The sequence below is a fragment of the Megascapheus bottae genome, chromosome 31 (assembly GCF_031878675.1).
Source record: "Megascapheus bottae isolate mThoBot1 chromosome 31, mThoBot2.hap1, whole genome shotgun sequence".
Lineage (NCBI taxonomy): Eukaryota > Metazoa > Chordata > Mammalia > Rodentia > Geomyidae > Megascapheus > Megascapheus bottae.
In genome coordinates, this window is record NC_143539.1 from 1,769,055 (window position 1) to 1,784,460 (window position 15,406).

The following is a 15,406-nucleotide window of genomic DNA, read 5'->3' on the forward strand; positions in this document are numbered from 1 at the left end:
CCTAGCCTGTGTGTTTATTGGTGGCCGTGTGCAAAGTCCAGGGTTAAAGGCTGAGAACATGGGGTCATTTGAGTCTTCTGGAAGAGGGAACCTGTACATTTACACAGGGGAGGGACACTCAGGGGCTGTGTGGGTCTCGGTCCGCAATGGGGGAGGAGGGTGAGACCTTCAGAAACGACAGAGATTCCCTTGAGATGTGCTAAATCGATGGCATGAAGGGACCAGACAGAGCGAACTCTAGGGACCAATGCCTGGGGTGGGGGGGGGAGAGGTGAGAAAGGTCAAACCACAAGGACATCTCAAGATCAGGACGTGGAAAAGGGGGTGTGCAGACTTCGACAAGAGATTACAAGGAAGAGGGGCGGGGTTGCGGCGGGAGCTAGAAGGGGCGTGGCCTGGAGGAGCCAACTCCCCCCCCCCAGCTTAGGACCAGTCACCAGCCTCCCATTCCAGCTCCCAGCACCACAGGAAGCCCCGCGCTGAGCTTGTGGTAGAGCACACTTAGATTTGCAGGCGTCTTCCTGCACCATGAGCCTTCTACTCCTATGAGAGAGGCCAGAGAGACAGCAGAGAACTCCTCAGCCATGGCAGGCCCTCCGTGCTGCGGGGCAGGGCTGACCGCTGGCTCTGCTCACACCTGTGTGGCTGTCACACCTGGGCAGATGACTGGTCTCGAACCTGTGAACTGGAAGACAGGTACGGTAGGGGTGACCTCAGGAAAAGGTCCTGCATAGAGCCCTGGCCGTGCCCAGCTCCCTTTCCAGAGCGTTTCAGAAACTACCAGGGTTCTCTCCATTTGGAAAAGGGGGAAAAAGAAATGTCTGGCCACCCTTGGACAAACCAAGGGACACCAAGCACCAACCCGGTTTTTATGTAGAAACAAATTCCATTCACTTCAGAGGAAAAAAACAACATGATGGAAGTCTTGCCTAGGGGAGGGGGAGGGCCCACACCCCTCTGAAAGAGAAAGAAGACTTCTTTCTCTTCAGTTGCTCCTTTAATATACATAGCTGCTGAGTGGAAAGTCCTGTCCAACTATCATACACTTCTTAAAAAAACAATATGGGAACCAGGAGTTTGGCCTAGTGGTAGAGTGCTTGCCTAGCATGTACGAAGCCCTGGGTTCCATTCCTCTGTACCACATACATAGAAAAAAGCCAGAAGTGGTGCTGAGGCTCAAGTGGTAGAGCTCTGGCCTTGAGAAAACCCAAGGACAGTGCTCAGGCCCTGAGCTCAAGTCCAGGACTGGGAAAAAACAACAGCAAAACCAAACAAACATAAAACAACCAATGTGGGAGCTGAGGCAGGAGAGTTAGGAGTTCAAAGCCAGCTCAGGCTACAGAGTGAGACACTGTCTCAAGATGGCTAAAACAAAATTAGTGTTATCAGCTTTGCCAACTAACAGCTAAATGCTGGAAAGAGAGAACCGAGAAGGCCTGGCCCTCTCCGAGCACCTATACTCACTTGGGCCCTGGGGGGGGCGGGGTCCTTTGGCTGGGACTTGAGGGGCCCTGGCTGCGGAGTGTGGACGGGGGTCGCACCCTTCTGCATGGTCTTTCTCGGTGGGGTCATCACAGGTGCCAAGGTCGGGGGCCACTGCTTTTTTGTAGGCGCCCTTCCTGAGCAAGGGAGAAGAGGAGGGCAGAGCTCGCGTGACCCACAGGTATTGCAAGAGAGGCTGGCGAAGAGGCAGAACCTTACTCTGATGGGCTGGTAGAGTAGGAGGGAGGCGGGACACATGCTATAGGGCCCGTGCTGATTGGCTCAGGTAGGCCTCGAATGGGCATCTTGCTAGGGGTCTCCCCACTTGTCCCCAGTTCCACCTGCCACTCACCCCGGGAGTGCCGCAGGCAGCAGATACACAGGACAGTGAGCCCAGCCAACAGTGCCAGGCCCAGGAGGGATCCCAGGACGATGCCAGCGATGGCCCCGGGGCTCACAGTGGGGCCTGGAAAGACAAACAGAAATTCAAGGCAGGACCCCAGCGTCCAGCCCCACGTCCTCCCACTCAGAACCCAGGAGTGAGGGATTAGGACCCAAGAATCCAGCCCCATTCCCCCCCATTCAGAACCCAGGAGTGAGGGATCCTGGCAGTCTCCCTTGGTTTACTGCGTCTGGAATCTGAGGCGGTTGGGGCTCCCCTGGTGAGAAAATCCAGGCAAGGTATCTGTTTTGTGAGATTTTGTTCTGGGAAAGGAGTCAGAAATAAAATGAGCAACTACAACGTAAGGACAAAGTGTGGAGAAGGGAGGGGTGAGGAGTACAGGTGGAAGGTAACTGAAATGTAGAAATCTAGCCTGGCATGGTGGTTTTCTACTGGAATCCCAGCACTGGGGAGGCTGAGATAGGACGTTTGCATGTTCAAGGACAGTCTCAGTGACATAGCAAGAAAAAAAAGGAAAGAAAGCAGAATCTCGGCGTGGGAAAGTGTCTTCTGTGTTCTGCAAATGCTAATGGGGATACAGGATGTGAGATGGGTGAGGGAGGAGAGGGGAGGGTGAGGGAGGAGAGGGGAGGGTGAGGGAGGAGAGGTGAGGATGAGGGAGGAGAGGGGAGGGTGAGGGAGGAGAGGGGAGGGTGAGGGAGGAGAGGAGAGGGTGAGGGAGGAGAGGGGAGGGTGAGGGAGGAGAGGAGAGGGTGGGGGAGGAAAGGAGAGGGTGAGGGAGGAGAGGTGAGGGTGAGGGGGGAGAGGCGAGGGTGAGGGGGGAGAGGGGAGGGTGAGGGAGAAGAGGGGAGGGTGAGGGAGGAGAGGGGAGGGTGAGGGAGGAGGTAAGGATGAGGGGAGAGGTGAGGATGAGGGGGGAGAGGGGAGGATGAGGGAGGAGAGATGAGGGTGAGGGAGGAGAGGGGAGGATGAGGGAGGAGAGGGGAGGGTGAGGGAGGAGAGGTGAATGGCCACGGAATGGGGGCCAGGGGCAGATCCTGGGGAGCTGTGATGGACGGTTGTGGTTTATCACCGCCCTGGTCTCTCTACCACCTTGCAGCCACCTCAGGACCCTGTCTGGGGACAGAAGGACACTCTAATGTGACACACTGAGGAGGGCTGGGCAGAAGGTGAGGAGGAAGCCGGAGAGCAGCTCACCGCTCTGGTAGACCCGGCTTTGGGATGGAGTCCCAGGACGGCCTCCCAGGACGGGCAGGATCCGCAAGACCCACGTCCTGGGGTCCCCTGGGGAGAGCGGCAGCACGGCCGAGCGTTCTCGCGGTCCCACAGAGAGCAGGGTGACCCAGTCCCGGTAGCTGGTGACTCTGCTCAGGTCAGGTCTCTGCGTCCGGGCCTGGATCTCAAAGCCACTGATCAGGGCCCCCCGCTCCACGTCCCAGGTCAGCACAGCTGCGTGTCCGGCTCTCTGTAGTCTCCACGAGGAGATGGAGGGTCCTGGGGCAGAGGGAGGGGTGGCTGGGCTCTCAGGGGGCTGAGGGGAGAGGGAGGGGGCAGAGGGCATGGATGTGACAGAGGAAGGGGTTGGGGCCTGGAGCCCTGGGTTTGAGGCTTTAGGGGGAGGGGGCCTGGGCGGGTGAGGCTCACCTGCAAGCGTGATCTGGTTGCCCCCAGCGCCCAGCGCCCCGCTGCACAGCACAGAGTAGTTCCCCAGGTCCCAGTCAAGGCTGAAGTTGCTGATGAGAAGTCTACGCCCATCCTGGCTGAGCCGCAGACGGCCCCCTGCTCCCAGAGCCAGGGGTCGGCCTTCCCGAGCCCAGACTGCTCGTGAGGGAGCGGGGCAGCCCGAGGCCTCCAGTACCACTTCTGCCTCCCCTGACCTGGTCTCTGCCACCAGGGGATGGAGCAGCACCTCCTGCGGGGCCTCTGGTGGGAAACATCCAGTGAGAAGCTGCGGTGGCTTAAGCCAGGGTGTTTTGTCCAAGCAACATTATTGGTAAAACTCAGCACCGGAGCCAGATGAGGACAGAAAATGACCAATTTTTTTTCCAGTCCTGGGCCTTGAACTCAGGATCTGGGTGCTGTCCCTCAGCTTTTTCACTCAAGGGTGGTGCTCTACCACTCAAATCACAGCTCCACTTCTGACTTTTTTGGAGGGGTTCACTGGAGATGAGAGTCTCATGGACTTTTCTTCCACGGCTGGCTTTGAACCAGGATGCTCAGATCTGTTACCTGAGTAGCTAGGACTGCAGGTGTGGGCCACTAAGCTCAAGTTCGGGTATCTTGAGTAACTAAAGGAGACGATACCACCCTCCCTGTCCCCTACCCTAGCCATACCTTCCTTGTTCCTTGTCTGGGTTCATTCCGCTCCTTGTGAAATAAGGAAAGGAGGGACTCAGCCCTCCTCCCTCCTGCCTCAGTTTCCCAAAGGACCAAAGAAGCCCAGGCCTTCTCACCTGGGGTGACAGTGCAGGTGCGCGTGGCCGCGAGGTGTCGGGCCAGGCAGGTGACAGTCACCCCGCTAAGCCGGGGGTGGGCGGGGACGGCCACCAGGAGGGTGGAGGACACTGGTCCCGCGCGGATGCCTTCAGGGAGACCCTGGAACTGCAGGGAAGCAGCTGGGACCCCGCCAGGCCACAAGCAGCGAAAACGGAGGCTGAGATCCCCGGGACCCCCTTCCACTGAGCACTGTGGGGCTCCGGGGGGCAGATCTGTCGAGGAAAGGGAGATGCGGGACCCAGCATGTCTATCCTTCCATCTGCAGCATGCTGACCCCGCCCCCAGGCAGGCTGGCCCCGCCCCTTCCCGCCTCTGGACCCACCCCTCTCCAGAGTGCCCGCCCTCTGGCTCTGGATTCCCTCCCTCCGGCTTCACCCTCCCCCAGCCCCCAGGCTCCTCCTCTTCACCGGCGTGGCCACGCCCACACGTGGCTCCACCCACACCCGCAGCTGCCCGGATCTACAGATGGCCACGCCCCTGCCGCCCTCCCAAGCTCGTCGTCCCCTCGCTGGCCCCGCCCATCCCTGGCGGCCCCGCCCCGTCGCCCGCCCGGCCACGCCCAGCCCTGGAGGCCCCGCCCCGTCGCCCGCCCGGCCCCGCCCCCGCCGCTCTCACCCGCCACCGTGAGGTTGAAGACGGAGCGGCGGCGGCGTCCGGTGCGCGGGTTCGCGGCGATGCAGGCGTAGGCGCCCGCGTGGCCCGGCCCCACCGCGGGCAGCCGAAGGCGAGGCCCGGCGGGCACCGCCGCCTCCGCCGGGTCCGCCAGGCTCCAGGCGATGTCGGCCGGCGGCCGCGAGGCGGCGGCGCAGCGCAGGGTCACGTCGGCGCCCGCGGAGACGAACTGCGCGGGGGAGGCGTCGCGGTCGGAAGAGACGGTGATCACGGGCGGGTCTGGGCCATCTGCGGGCGGGGCGGGGCGGTGAGGCTGGGGGGGACGGAACGGGGGCCCTGACCAGACCCCAGCGCCCCTTCTCACAGAAGACGCTGACGAGGGCCGCGGCCTCGCGGTGGCCGAAGGGGCTGCGGACGCGGCAGGTGTACCGGGCCTGGTCCTCGCGCCCTGGGCGCGCGATGAGCAGCTGGTCGCCCTGGGCGCGGATGCGGGGCTGCGCGGCGCCGCCCTCGGGGTCCGCGGCCGCCAGCGCGCGGCCGTCCCGGCTCCAGCTCAGCTTCCCGCGACCCGGCTTCCAGCCCAGGCAGCGCAGCCGGAGCTCGGCGGCCCCCTCCTCCGTCTCTGGGGCCCTGGGCTGCACCGACAGCGGGGCCAGGGGCTCTGGGGAGGCAAGCGGCGGGCGGGTTGGGGTCGTGCCCCAGGACCTCGCTCTCGCTCAGGGCTTCGGGGCGGGGGCATTTTCTCTTTTGAGCACCCCACCCGCCCCATTGCGCGGGAGCCTAAGCGCTCAGGGCTCCCCCAGCATGCCAAAGACCTGGGATCCAGGACAGTCCTCCTCCCCCAGACCCGGAGTCCAGGCCCAGCCTCCTCCCTCAGACCCGGGGGTCCAGGCCCAGCCTCCTCCCTCAGACCCGGGGGTCCAGGTCCCAGCCTCCTAACTTTACATCCCAGGTTTCAGACCTCAGTCTGCCTCCCTCAAGTCCCCTATCTTATCCCCCCACCCCTGCTCCCCGTCCTCGCCCCAGCTGCCTTGGGTCCCACTCACCGTACACATCCACCGTGACCTCCCGAACCTGCCGGGAGACCCCTCCCCTGAGGACCTCCACTGTGTAGACCCCCGCGTCCTCCATGCGCGCGGAGGCCAGCTCCAGGCCCCCAGTGGCCTGGTCGAAGCGCAGGCGGGCTCGGCGAGCAGGGTCCATGCTAAGCAGAGGGGCCCCGGGGCCCAGGCCCCCAGCGGCCAGCACCCTCGAGCCCTGCCGCCAGACCACGACCGGGGCAGGGGGGCCGGGCCTGGGGGCCGGGGTCAGGGGGAGGCGGACGGTGGCCCCAACCAGCACGGCCAGGGAGGTGCCCGCCTGCTGCGGGGCGCCGTCCTCCGCGGGGGTCCCGGCGGACTCTTGGAATTCGGGGCTGGAGGCTGCGAGCTCCTGACTCCCGGAGGGGAGTTTCGAACCGGGAGCGTTGACCGGTGCCTTGCTGTCCTGAGCAGAAACGTCGGGGGCCTCGGGGGAGAAGGGAGGCGAGGCATTTCGGGCAGGAACTTGAGCGCCCCGGATGACAGGAGAGAGGGGGGCATCCGGGCTGGGCGCCCCTCTCTCCACGGGCCCGGCCTGGGCATGTCCATTCAGAGACCCGGGAAAGGCGGTGGAGTCGGGGGGATCGGGAGCCGCCTGGGACCCCACAGACCCCTCTGAGGTCCGGCTTGGGGGTTCAGAGGAGGGAACTGTCGAACCCAGGCCCTGAGAGGAGCTGACCGCATCAGAGGAGACAGAGGTTGGCTCCAGGCCCAGAGGAGCTCTGAGAGGACGGATCTGGACTCCAGAGCCTGCGGAGGAAAGAGGGGAGGCCATGGGTGTGTGTGTGTGAGAAGGGGACGCGGGGAGGGGGCGAGCAGGTAACTCACCCAGGAGAAGGAAGAGAGGCAAAGCCCACCAGGTGCCCATGGCGCCCTCCACACCCCAGAGAGGACGGAGAGGACGCTGGAGCGGGACCGGGCACCGGCATGGGTGCCTCCTGAGGCAGACGAGTCAGACAGGAATGGTGGCTTAGCTTCCTGGGCAGGGAAGGAAGCCAACCCTGGTGGGTGGTGCCAGAGCCCTCCAGTGAGATGGGGGGCCCACCCACCCTACCTGTCCACATCCTTGGCAGGTCCAGCCTGTGGATGAATGGGTCCAGCCAAGCCCTGCCTTCCCCACCCTTGGGGAAGTGAAGCCCAGCCCCTCCCCCGAAATGTGCTGGCAAATCTGAGGGAGCAGAGCCAGGAAGACTTCCTAAAGGAGTGTGAGATGGCATTTGGGAAACCCCTTCATTCCTCGGATGTGGAGTGGGGGAGCCCTCCCTCCCTCTGATGCCCTGGCCTCTACCCAGACCTCTTTCTTACACGCTTCCTGCTTCCAGTCCCGTCTCAGCCATGTCTGACCCTGCTTCCCCCCACTCCTCTGGCCCCATAGCTCTCTAACACCCCCAGAACCCCATCTTAAGTTGCTGTCTTCCCTCAAGAGGTCCAGAGCTGGATTTCCACATAGCCACCCCCCCCCCCCCGCAGCTTTCTGCTCAACTCTCCATCCTCCTCCTGACACTACCCTCCTCACTACCCTCCTCCTGGCTCTTCCCTTGCAGGGAAGCTCCCTCACCTGAGCAGGTGCTCCGCCACCCTCCTTCCCAGCTCCCAGCCCTCCCCCTGTGAACCCTGCCCTTGCCTCCTGAGCCTCCTTCCTCTTGCTTTCCACTGGCTGGACTCTGTCTTTTCCCCATCTCTCCCTAGCTGCCTCCTTTCCGACCTAGTTTCCCCCCGTCTGCTGATGGTCTTTCCTCTCCCAGAGCAGACTTCCCTGGTGAACCCCCCCACCTCTCCCTCCCTGCTTCCGGTACCAGCTACTGCTGGCCGTTTCCTCTACCTGGGATGATTTCACTCCTCCAATCTGGCTAAACCACACCTTGCCATTCATGTCTCACCTTCTTAAGAACCACGACAATAATTACTATTTATGTTACACCAGGAACCACGCTACATTCCTTCCATGTGTTACTGGGCTGAGCCCTTCTAAATGCCCTCTATGCTGGAGATGAGGCTGAAAGATGGCAAGGGATGTGTAGGCTGACCAGCCGGAGGGAGAAGCTGGACCGGAGAGGGCCAGTGACCAGTCCTGTGCTGGGATGGGGCCTGGGTGCAGCTTCCAGTCCTTTAAGTCCTGGCATCATCCTCACCACGCAGGCACTAAACATGGTAATAAGCTAGATTATCCTCCATGTATCTGGTGTGTTCCTGGAGATGCTACATAAACTTACCTTTCAACACACCAGGGAGAGGCTGGGAGTTTCGCCTAGTGGTAGAATGTTTGCCTAGCATGCAGGAAGACCCAGGTCCGATTCCTCAGTACCGTATACATAGAAAAGGCCGGAAGTGGTGCTGTGGTTCAAGTGGTAGAGCTCTAGCCTTGAGAAAGCCCAAGGACAGTTGCCCAGGACTGGCAAAAAAAAAAAAATACAAGCCAGATGCTGGTGGTTCACTCCTGTGGTCCCATCTACTCGGGAGGCTGAGATCTGAGGCTCCTGGTTGGAAGCCAGCCTGAGCAGGTAGGTCTATGCCTCTTAGCTATAGCTCAAGTGGTAGAGTACCAGCCTTGAGTGAAAAATGCTCAGGGACAACGCCCAGGCCCTGAGACTCCACAAGGACCTGGCAGGTGAGAGGCCTCAGCAAACCTCTGCAGGTAGCAGGGGGAAGAGCTGCCGCTCTTCCTGGCATTTGACTTGGTCATCTCTGGGAAGTGCCTGTGACCTCAGCAGCCAAGCCAGCGCCCCATCCAGCTTCCCCGCACCCAGCTCCCTGAACCTCAGCATCTGTCCCCAGCAACGTGGCCCTAAGAGCACAGATATGACTCACTGGTCTCCCAGGCCTCACCCAGCACAAGGCCTGGTACCCAGGAGATTTAAGTCCGTGTCTGATGAATGAATCAAGGAGTGGATGGACAGGGGATGAGGTGTCAGAAAAAAAGTCATGGTTTTATTGTTCAGCTTCAGGGAAGGGGCTCAAATCCGCCCCACCTCCCTTAACTTGGCCACCAAGTCTTCTGTCGTCTCCACCTTGACCCCGGCTGTGCGCTGAGGAGGATCCTCCACACTGAGCACGGAGAGCTTGGAGGTCAGGTCCACACCCAGGTCTGCAGCCTTGATCACTTCGATCTTCTTCTTCTTTGCTTTCTGTACACAGGAAGCCACAGCTCAGAGGACTCTGGAAGCCTGTGCCTGCCTTGCCAGAGGCTCTCCTCCATGGTGCCATGTCTACAGACACGTGTACATGGCTGAGCCCTCAGTACCTCTCTGCTGGCCAGGACCCCCTGGTGTGGACAATTCCTGTTGATTGGAATGCCCTGGGAGGCTCCAGTTCTCCCTTCAGGGACCAGGACTTTGGCTGAACTGACCCACTGAGCCCTCCCCATCAGATAAGATGAATATTGCACCTCCCCCATTGGCTAAGCTGAGCCACTGTCTCCTCATTGGCTGATCTGACCGACTGAGCTCTCCTCATTGGCTGAGGTAACTCATGGGATGGGTTCAGTGTATCATCTCATTCTGCTATACTGAAAGCCTTGACCCTCTCATTAGCTGAAGCCTCTCTGTTATCTGGACTGCTCCACAAAGGGGACTGGCTGAGATGACCCAACAAACTTCCCCTACCCATTGGCTGAGACTATGCACTGAGCTGTCCCCACTGGCTGGGATGATACACTAAGTCTTCTCTATTGGCTGAGATGATCTGCTGAACTCTCTAGATTGGCCAAGCAGAGCCAAAGGACTCATCCTGCTGGCCCTGAAGATCAGTGAACACTTCTTGTGGGCCAAGAGAAGCCACAAATTCTAGTGAACCAAGATGGCCTACATGACAAATTCCTGTGGGCAAAGGATCTCCTTCCACGGTCTGGAGTGACGAGGAGAGCCCTTTCTGCTTCCTTAGAGGCCTTCACATGGGCTACCAGCAACCATCCAACTCTCCCTCAGTTCTCGAACTCACATTATTGGCAGCGATAACCCAGCAGACTCCACATCCAACCACTGGACATGCACGGCCCCTTCAGGCCCCCAGGGCTCTAACCCTTTCCCTTCTCACCATGATGTTGGGCAATGTGGCGTAGCGGGGCTCGTTGAGCCTCAGGTCAGCAGTCACCACGGCTGGCAGCTTCAGGCGTATGGTTTCCAGGCCACCATCAATCTCCCGCTCCACTTTCAGCTTGTCACCTTCCACGGTCACCTGGGAAGCGAATGTGCCCTGGGAAGCACAGAGGAGGAGGAAGAGAGTGGACGAGGTGACTTGGTGCCAGGCACAGAGCATTCTCCATGCTCACACTCTGCACAGAGGGGGCGAGCCTGTGAGAGCGTGTAATCGGAGTGAGCCAATGAGAAAGTAGCAGACAGAGGGGCCAAGGGCGCACAGGGGATGCTACCAGTCTGGGCCTTACCTGCGGCCAGTCCAGAAGTCCAGCTGTCATCTGACCTGTCTGGTTACAGTCATCATCGATGGCCTATTGGGGGAGAAGGAAGGCTATTGGTGGCAGAAAGGCTTCTCATGGCCCTGCAGGCATCTACCTACAACAGAGGTCACAGCAATGCTGTCTCATGCTTGTCATCCTTGCCACTCATCAGGAAACTGAGATCTGAGGAGCCTGGTTCAAACTCAGCCTGGACAGGAAAATCTGTGAGACTCTCATCTCCAACTAATGAGCAAAAAAGCCAGGAGTAGAAGTGTGGTGCAAGTGGTAGGGCACTAGCCATGAGTGAAAAAAAAAAACGGCAGAACAGTGCTCCGGCCTTGAGTTTAAGCTCTAGGACAGGCGTGTGCGCGCACGCGCACGCGCACACACACACACACACACACACACACAGCAAGGGTTGGTAAACATTTTCCGTTATTGGCCCCAGAGTAAATGTTTCAGACTTTATGAGTCATCTAATCTGTTTCACAAATACAGAGCAGCGTGCAAGCACTGTGTAAATGAGATGTGTGGGTGGTCCAATAAAACTTCATTGACCAACAAATTACACCATGGGTCACAGTTCACGGACAGGAGGTCCAGAGTGGATTCCCTCTGGACCAGAGAGAAGCAGCCCTGGTCTCCAGCCAATGACAGCACCTCTGTAAACACTCCCAGGAGTCCCCAAGATTTGGGACACTGAAATTATTTTATTGGACTTCGACAGTTGAGTCAGGGGTGATCACATGACTGGAGATGGATCCAGGGAGCTTAGGTAGAACCCTTGGGAAAAGTGCTATCTTCTTCCCAAGGGGAACACGAAGTCAGTGTGATGTGAGGTGGAGTTACAGATGGTGACCTGGAGGTGACAGTGCCATGTGTGGTCCTGGGTCAAGCTGTGCTTGAAGTCCGTTTGCAAGGGCTAAGGAATTTGCGCTTCGGTGATGGCCAGTGTGATTAGTGAATCCTCTTCCTGACCAGTTCATCTGGTCCCTAGACCCAGAGCAAGCAGGGTGCAGGAGGCTCATACATCTCATCCCAGCTAGGCAGGAGGATGAGATCTGAGAATCACGGCTTTCCATGTTCCAAAGACAATCATAATATCTACGTTGTACCCACACTTTCAGCAGTGGGACTTATAGACACAGAAGTCAGTAAATAAACAACTGTGTAATAATAAAGTTTCTCCTCCCTCCTCAGTCCACTCCTCCAGGTCTCAGAGGGCATTGTTCTGTGCCTGGGATTGCGTCCCGTCCAGCTCCTGCTCCCTGACCTCCGTGCAAAGTCTCTGTTTCACAAGCTCTCAGTCCGGTCCCCTGATTCTGCACCGAGAGTCCTACAGATGTCCCCTAGGCCTGCCACAGGCCTCGTGGGTCATGGAATTTCCTACCTCAACGTGACCCAGCCAGGCCCAATCATGTCCTCATCCTATTCAGAGCAGCTTCAAGCATTGTGATCAGGGAAACACAAATGTCTTCTCATCACTGTGGCCTCCAGGCTGGATTTCAAAGCCCTATGTGACACAACCCTTTCTGCTCATGTTTGTACAAGATGTGGGGACAGCATTGTGCTTACTTCCTAATTACATGTGTGTGGATGTGTGTGCATGCATGCATGCGTATGCACCGGTGCTAGGGTTTGAACTCAGAGGCTGGGTCCTGTCCCTAGCAATCTACTGCTTGAGCCACAGCACAGCTCCACTTTTGGCTTTTCGCTGGTTAAGTGGACATAAGAGTCTCCCAGGCTGTCTTGGCTGGCTGGATCCTCAGATCTCAGCCTCCTGAGCAGCTGTGATTCCAGGTGTGAGCCAACAGTCCCCAGCTACTTTTCAATTACTTATAAACAAATAAAAACCCCTTCCTCCCTCCCCATTCTGTCCTCTTGGCCCTGACCCAGGCATTTCCCTTATCCCTAGAGACCAAAACCACAGCCTCTGGTATCATCCTGCAAGACACCCAGCATGACCAGCCCTCCTTGCTCAAATGCTCTGCCAGGGGAGACAGCAAACCTTAAGCTCAGCGGCTCAGCCCTGAAGGCTGAAGGTCTGTAACCCGAGCCACCCACGGGGTCAGGCTAGCTGGGCCACACCTACCTGCTTGCCCATCAGGACCAGGTTCACCTTCTCCTTCTCTGCCAGCTTGGCTAGGATCCTCGCCACCTGCAGGGGCCCCAAGCCAGTGGCCTCTGCAGCCGGTACCTCCACGTGGATGCCGCGGTCTGCACCCATGGCCAGGGCAGTGCGGATGGTCTCCTGCCAGGGCAGAGGGTTAGCTTCTGTCATCAAAAAGACCAAGAAGCCTAGCTCCCAGACCTCCTCCCTCAGACCCCCAGACCCCAGCCTCCTCCCTCAGACCTGGGGGTCCAGGGCCCTGGGTCCCTGCACACCTGGCACTGGGAAGGGCCACAGCTGACAGCGATGACCTCCTTCACCAGCTTCTTCTCCTTGAGCCGCACGGCCTCCTCCACGGCGATCTCACAGAACGGGTTCATGGAGTGCTTCACGCCATCCGTCACCACCCCGGATTTGTCCGGCTTCACACGGATCTTCCCAGCAGGAGAGAAGACAGGATCATGGCAAAGCAGCCAGAAGACCAGGGTCTCCGAGCCAACCCCTCCCCTCCCAGGCCTCAGAGACCACAGGGGCCTTGGCCAGAGTCACACAGCTCTAGGCTAGAGCTGGGTTCCCTTTCCCAGGCCAGGCCGGGGCACCCAGTCATTCTTTCTGCCTAGAATCTAGGGAGATTCAACAGGATCATTCCTACTGCCTGTCCACGCCTCAGGCTGGACAATGACCACATCCACATCCACGTATAGAAAAATAAACACCCGGGTTGGGGGGCAGGGTAATGGGACCAAGACATGTGAAAGGGTATCAATGTATGTGAATTAATGCACCTTCTATCTGGCAAATATGTTACCCTTTTATTAAATACAATAAAAAATAAATTAAAAAAAAGAAAAAGAAACACCCAAACACTCACCCTGACGGCATCTGACACCCCCCGTCATTTCCGATTATCTTGGGGTTGGGGGTGTATTGGTACTGGGGTTTTGAACTGAAGACTTGGGTGCTGTCCCTTAGCTTTTTTTGCTCTACCACTTGAGTCACACAGCTCCACTTCTGGCCCTTTGCTGGGTAACGATATAAAAGTCTCCCATACTTTCCGCACTAGCTTTGAACTGCAATCCTCAGATCTCAGTCTCCTGAGTAGCTAGAGGTACAGGCATGAGCCACGGTTGTGTGTGGCTGCCAGGAGGGTTTTTTAAGGTGCCTTCAGGCAGCTGGACCTTTGGCCTAGAACAGAGAGTATAGTAGGATCTAGTAGGAACTACTGCCAGGAGCAGTACAGGCTAGATTGCCCGAAGCCAGTCCAGGGTAAACAAATCAAGACACTCTCATTCCAATTAACCAGCCAGAATGCCCAAAGTGCAGGTGTGGCTCAAGTGGCAGAGCACCAGTCTTGAATAGAAAAAGCTAAGGAAGAGTGTGTCACTGAGTTCAAGCCCCAGCAGTGGCACAAAAATAAAATAATAAAGAAGGGAAGGAAAGAAGGAAGGCTGTAGCAACATCCCTATGACCACAGCCAGAACAGGAGGTATCCTCAGGCCACAGAGCTGGGAATGTAAAGGGCGCTGCAGTCTGGAACTAGGTTTGCCTAGCTTTCCAATCTCCGCTGCTTATTATCTGGGTGATCTCCTGTTTCCTCATTCATCCCATGAGCTGAAGTGTAGATAGGCTACCGAAATGGGTTAGTCTTGTGAAGGACTCAGGGGTTCCTGGCATGCACTAAATAAACACTCACTTCCATGTCATTAACATTTTCAAACCTGAATCTGCTATGCCCTTCCCCATCGCCACTTCACTTCCACAGTAGGCAGAGACAGGGTTAGCACCAACTTTGCAGCCAGGTTTCACCCACCAAGAGTGGGGAGGCCTCTGGGATGTCAGTCCCACTGTGCTGAGTTGTGGTGGGAGTGTGGAGGTGAGCTCCCTGCCGGGCTCAGGAAAGGAGATGAACAAAACCACCCCTATCAGCTTGGTGTGGGCCAAGCGCTGAGCTACAGTACGTTTTCTGGGATCAGTTGTTACCCACCTATGTCTCAGCCAGGCCCACCACCGGGTCCCCTGCCACGCCTCCACCTCCAGGTCAATCAAGTTGGCCCTTTGAACTCTCCTTCAAGCAAACTTAAACTGCAGCCTCCGCACTCACCCTGTAATTATGAGGGTGGCAGGCAGTTTCTTGGTTGGGAGTGGGGGCCCTGTCTGATCCCCGTGATGGCTTATCTGGGGTGCTGAACGAACCAAGTTGAGTGCAGGAATCTCAGGATCTGGAGAGGAGTCTGTGCTCTGCTCCCCACACTCCCTCCCTTTGTGCCTCTGTTTCTCTTTGTGTTAAACAGAGTCTCTGACTCTTCCAGCCGGTAAGGAACAGATAAGGTAAGTCGTCCTCCAGATCTGAGTCCCGAGCGAGGGAAAGAGCGGGGGGCGGGGGGATTTCCGAGCCCAGAGGAGTCGGAACTTCACAGCCCCTGACTTTGACATTGGGGGGGAGGGGAGCCGGCGGCGGAGACCAGAGGTTAAGCAAAGATCCCAGGCGGTGCACACTGGTGATCCCGGAAGCATATGGCTGCGGGTCTCGGGGAGGTGGGAGGGGGACCCGGTCACCTTCACCGCGAAGTCGATGACCCTCTTGACAGCCACGAGTGCGCGCAGCTCCGCCATCTTCCCGCCGCAGCCGCCCGCGCCGGGTCAGCCCACACTCTACTCCGGGGCCGACAGGTCGCCCTGGCTTCTCGCTCTGCGCCTGCGCGTCGCCAGTTACTCAAGCGCCCCGGCAGACAGCCAATCAGAAGGCCAAAGCAGGAGAGGCGTGGCAGGCGGGGGACCAATAGAAAGCAGAATCCGGGGAGAGAGGCGGGACCCGGCCGGGAGGGAGCAGC

The 15,406-nt window shown here is 58.6% G+C and overlaps 2 protein-coding genes across 2 annotated transcripts; both read right to left on the reverse strand.

Moving 5' to 3' along the window:
• Nucleotides 1-10: 10 nt before the first annotated feature.
• Vsig10l (V-set and immunoglobulin domain containing 10 like) lies at nucleotides 11-7,001 on the reverse strand. The gene is made up of 10 exons (XM_090321966.1): nucleotides 6,901-7,001; nucleotides 6,040-6,794; nucleotides 5,358-5,654; nucleotides 4,997-5,281; nucleotides 4,339-4,593; nucleotides 3,530-3,808; nucleotides 3,083-3,379; nucleotides 1,835-1,948; nucleotides 1,465-1,619; nucleotides 11-685 (listed from the first exon to the last, which is right to left on the reverse strand). The coding sequence occupies exons 1-10, from the start codon at nucleotides 6,999-7,001 to the stop codon at nucleotides 632-634; spliced, it is 2,592 nt and encodes an 863-aa protein (XP_090178092.1). The 3' UTR covers nucleotides 11-631.
• A 1,972-nt stretch (nucleotides 7,002-8,973) lies between these two features.
• Nucleotides 8,974-15,269, reverse strand: Etfb (electron transfer flavoprotein subunit beta). Its single transcript, XM_090321869.1, has 6 exons — nucleotides 15,132-15,269; nucleotides 12,851-13,009; nucleotides 12,558-12,716; nucleotides 10,454-10,516; nucleotides 10,105-10,263; nucleotides 8,974-9,197 (listed from the first exon to the last, which is right to left on the reverse strand). The coding sequence occupies exons 1-6, from the start codon at nucleotides 15,186-15,188 to the stop codon at nucleotides 9,027-9,029; spliced, it is 768 nt and encodes a 255-aa protein (XP_090177995.1). The 5' UTR covers nucleotides 15,189-15,269; the 3' UTR covers nucleotides 8,974-9,026.
• Nucleotides 15,270-15,406: the final 137 nt, after the last annotated feature.

Bases quoted from the DNA above. Each gene is read 5' to 3' on its own strand.
- Etfb (XM_090321869.1), bottom strand. From the start codon at position 15,188: ATGGCGGAGCTGCGCGCACTCGTGGCTGTCAAGAGGGTCATCGACTTC. The intron at 12,717-12,850 runs GTGTGCAGGGAC...CTGCCCTGGCAG, and splicing joins GTGGCCCTTCCCAGTGCCAG to GAGACCATCCGCACTGCCCT. The intron at 10,264-10,453 runs GTAAGGCCCAGA...TGTGCTTCCCAG, and splicing joins GACTTCTGGACTGGCCGCAG to GGCACATTCGCTTCCCAGGT.
- Vsig10l (XM_090321966.1), bottom strand. From the start codon at position 7,001: ATGCCGGTGCCCGGTCCCGCTCCAGCGTCCTCTCCGTCCTCTCTGGGG. The intron at 5,282-5,357 runs GTGAGAAGGGGC...CCCCGCCCGCAG, and splicing joins GGCCCTCGTCAGCGTCTTCT to ATGGCCCAGACCCGCCCGTG. The intron at 1,620-1,834 runs GTGAGTGGCAGG...TCCCTTGCTCAG, and splicing joins CTGCCTGCGGCACTCCCGGG to GAAGGGCGCCTACAAAAAAG.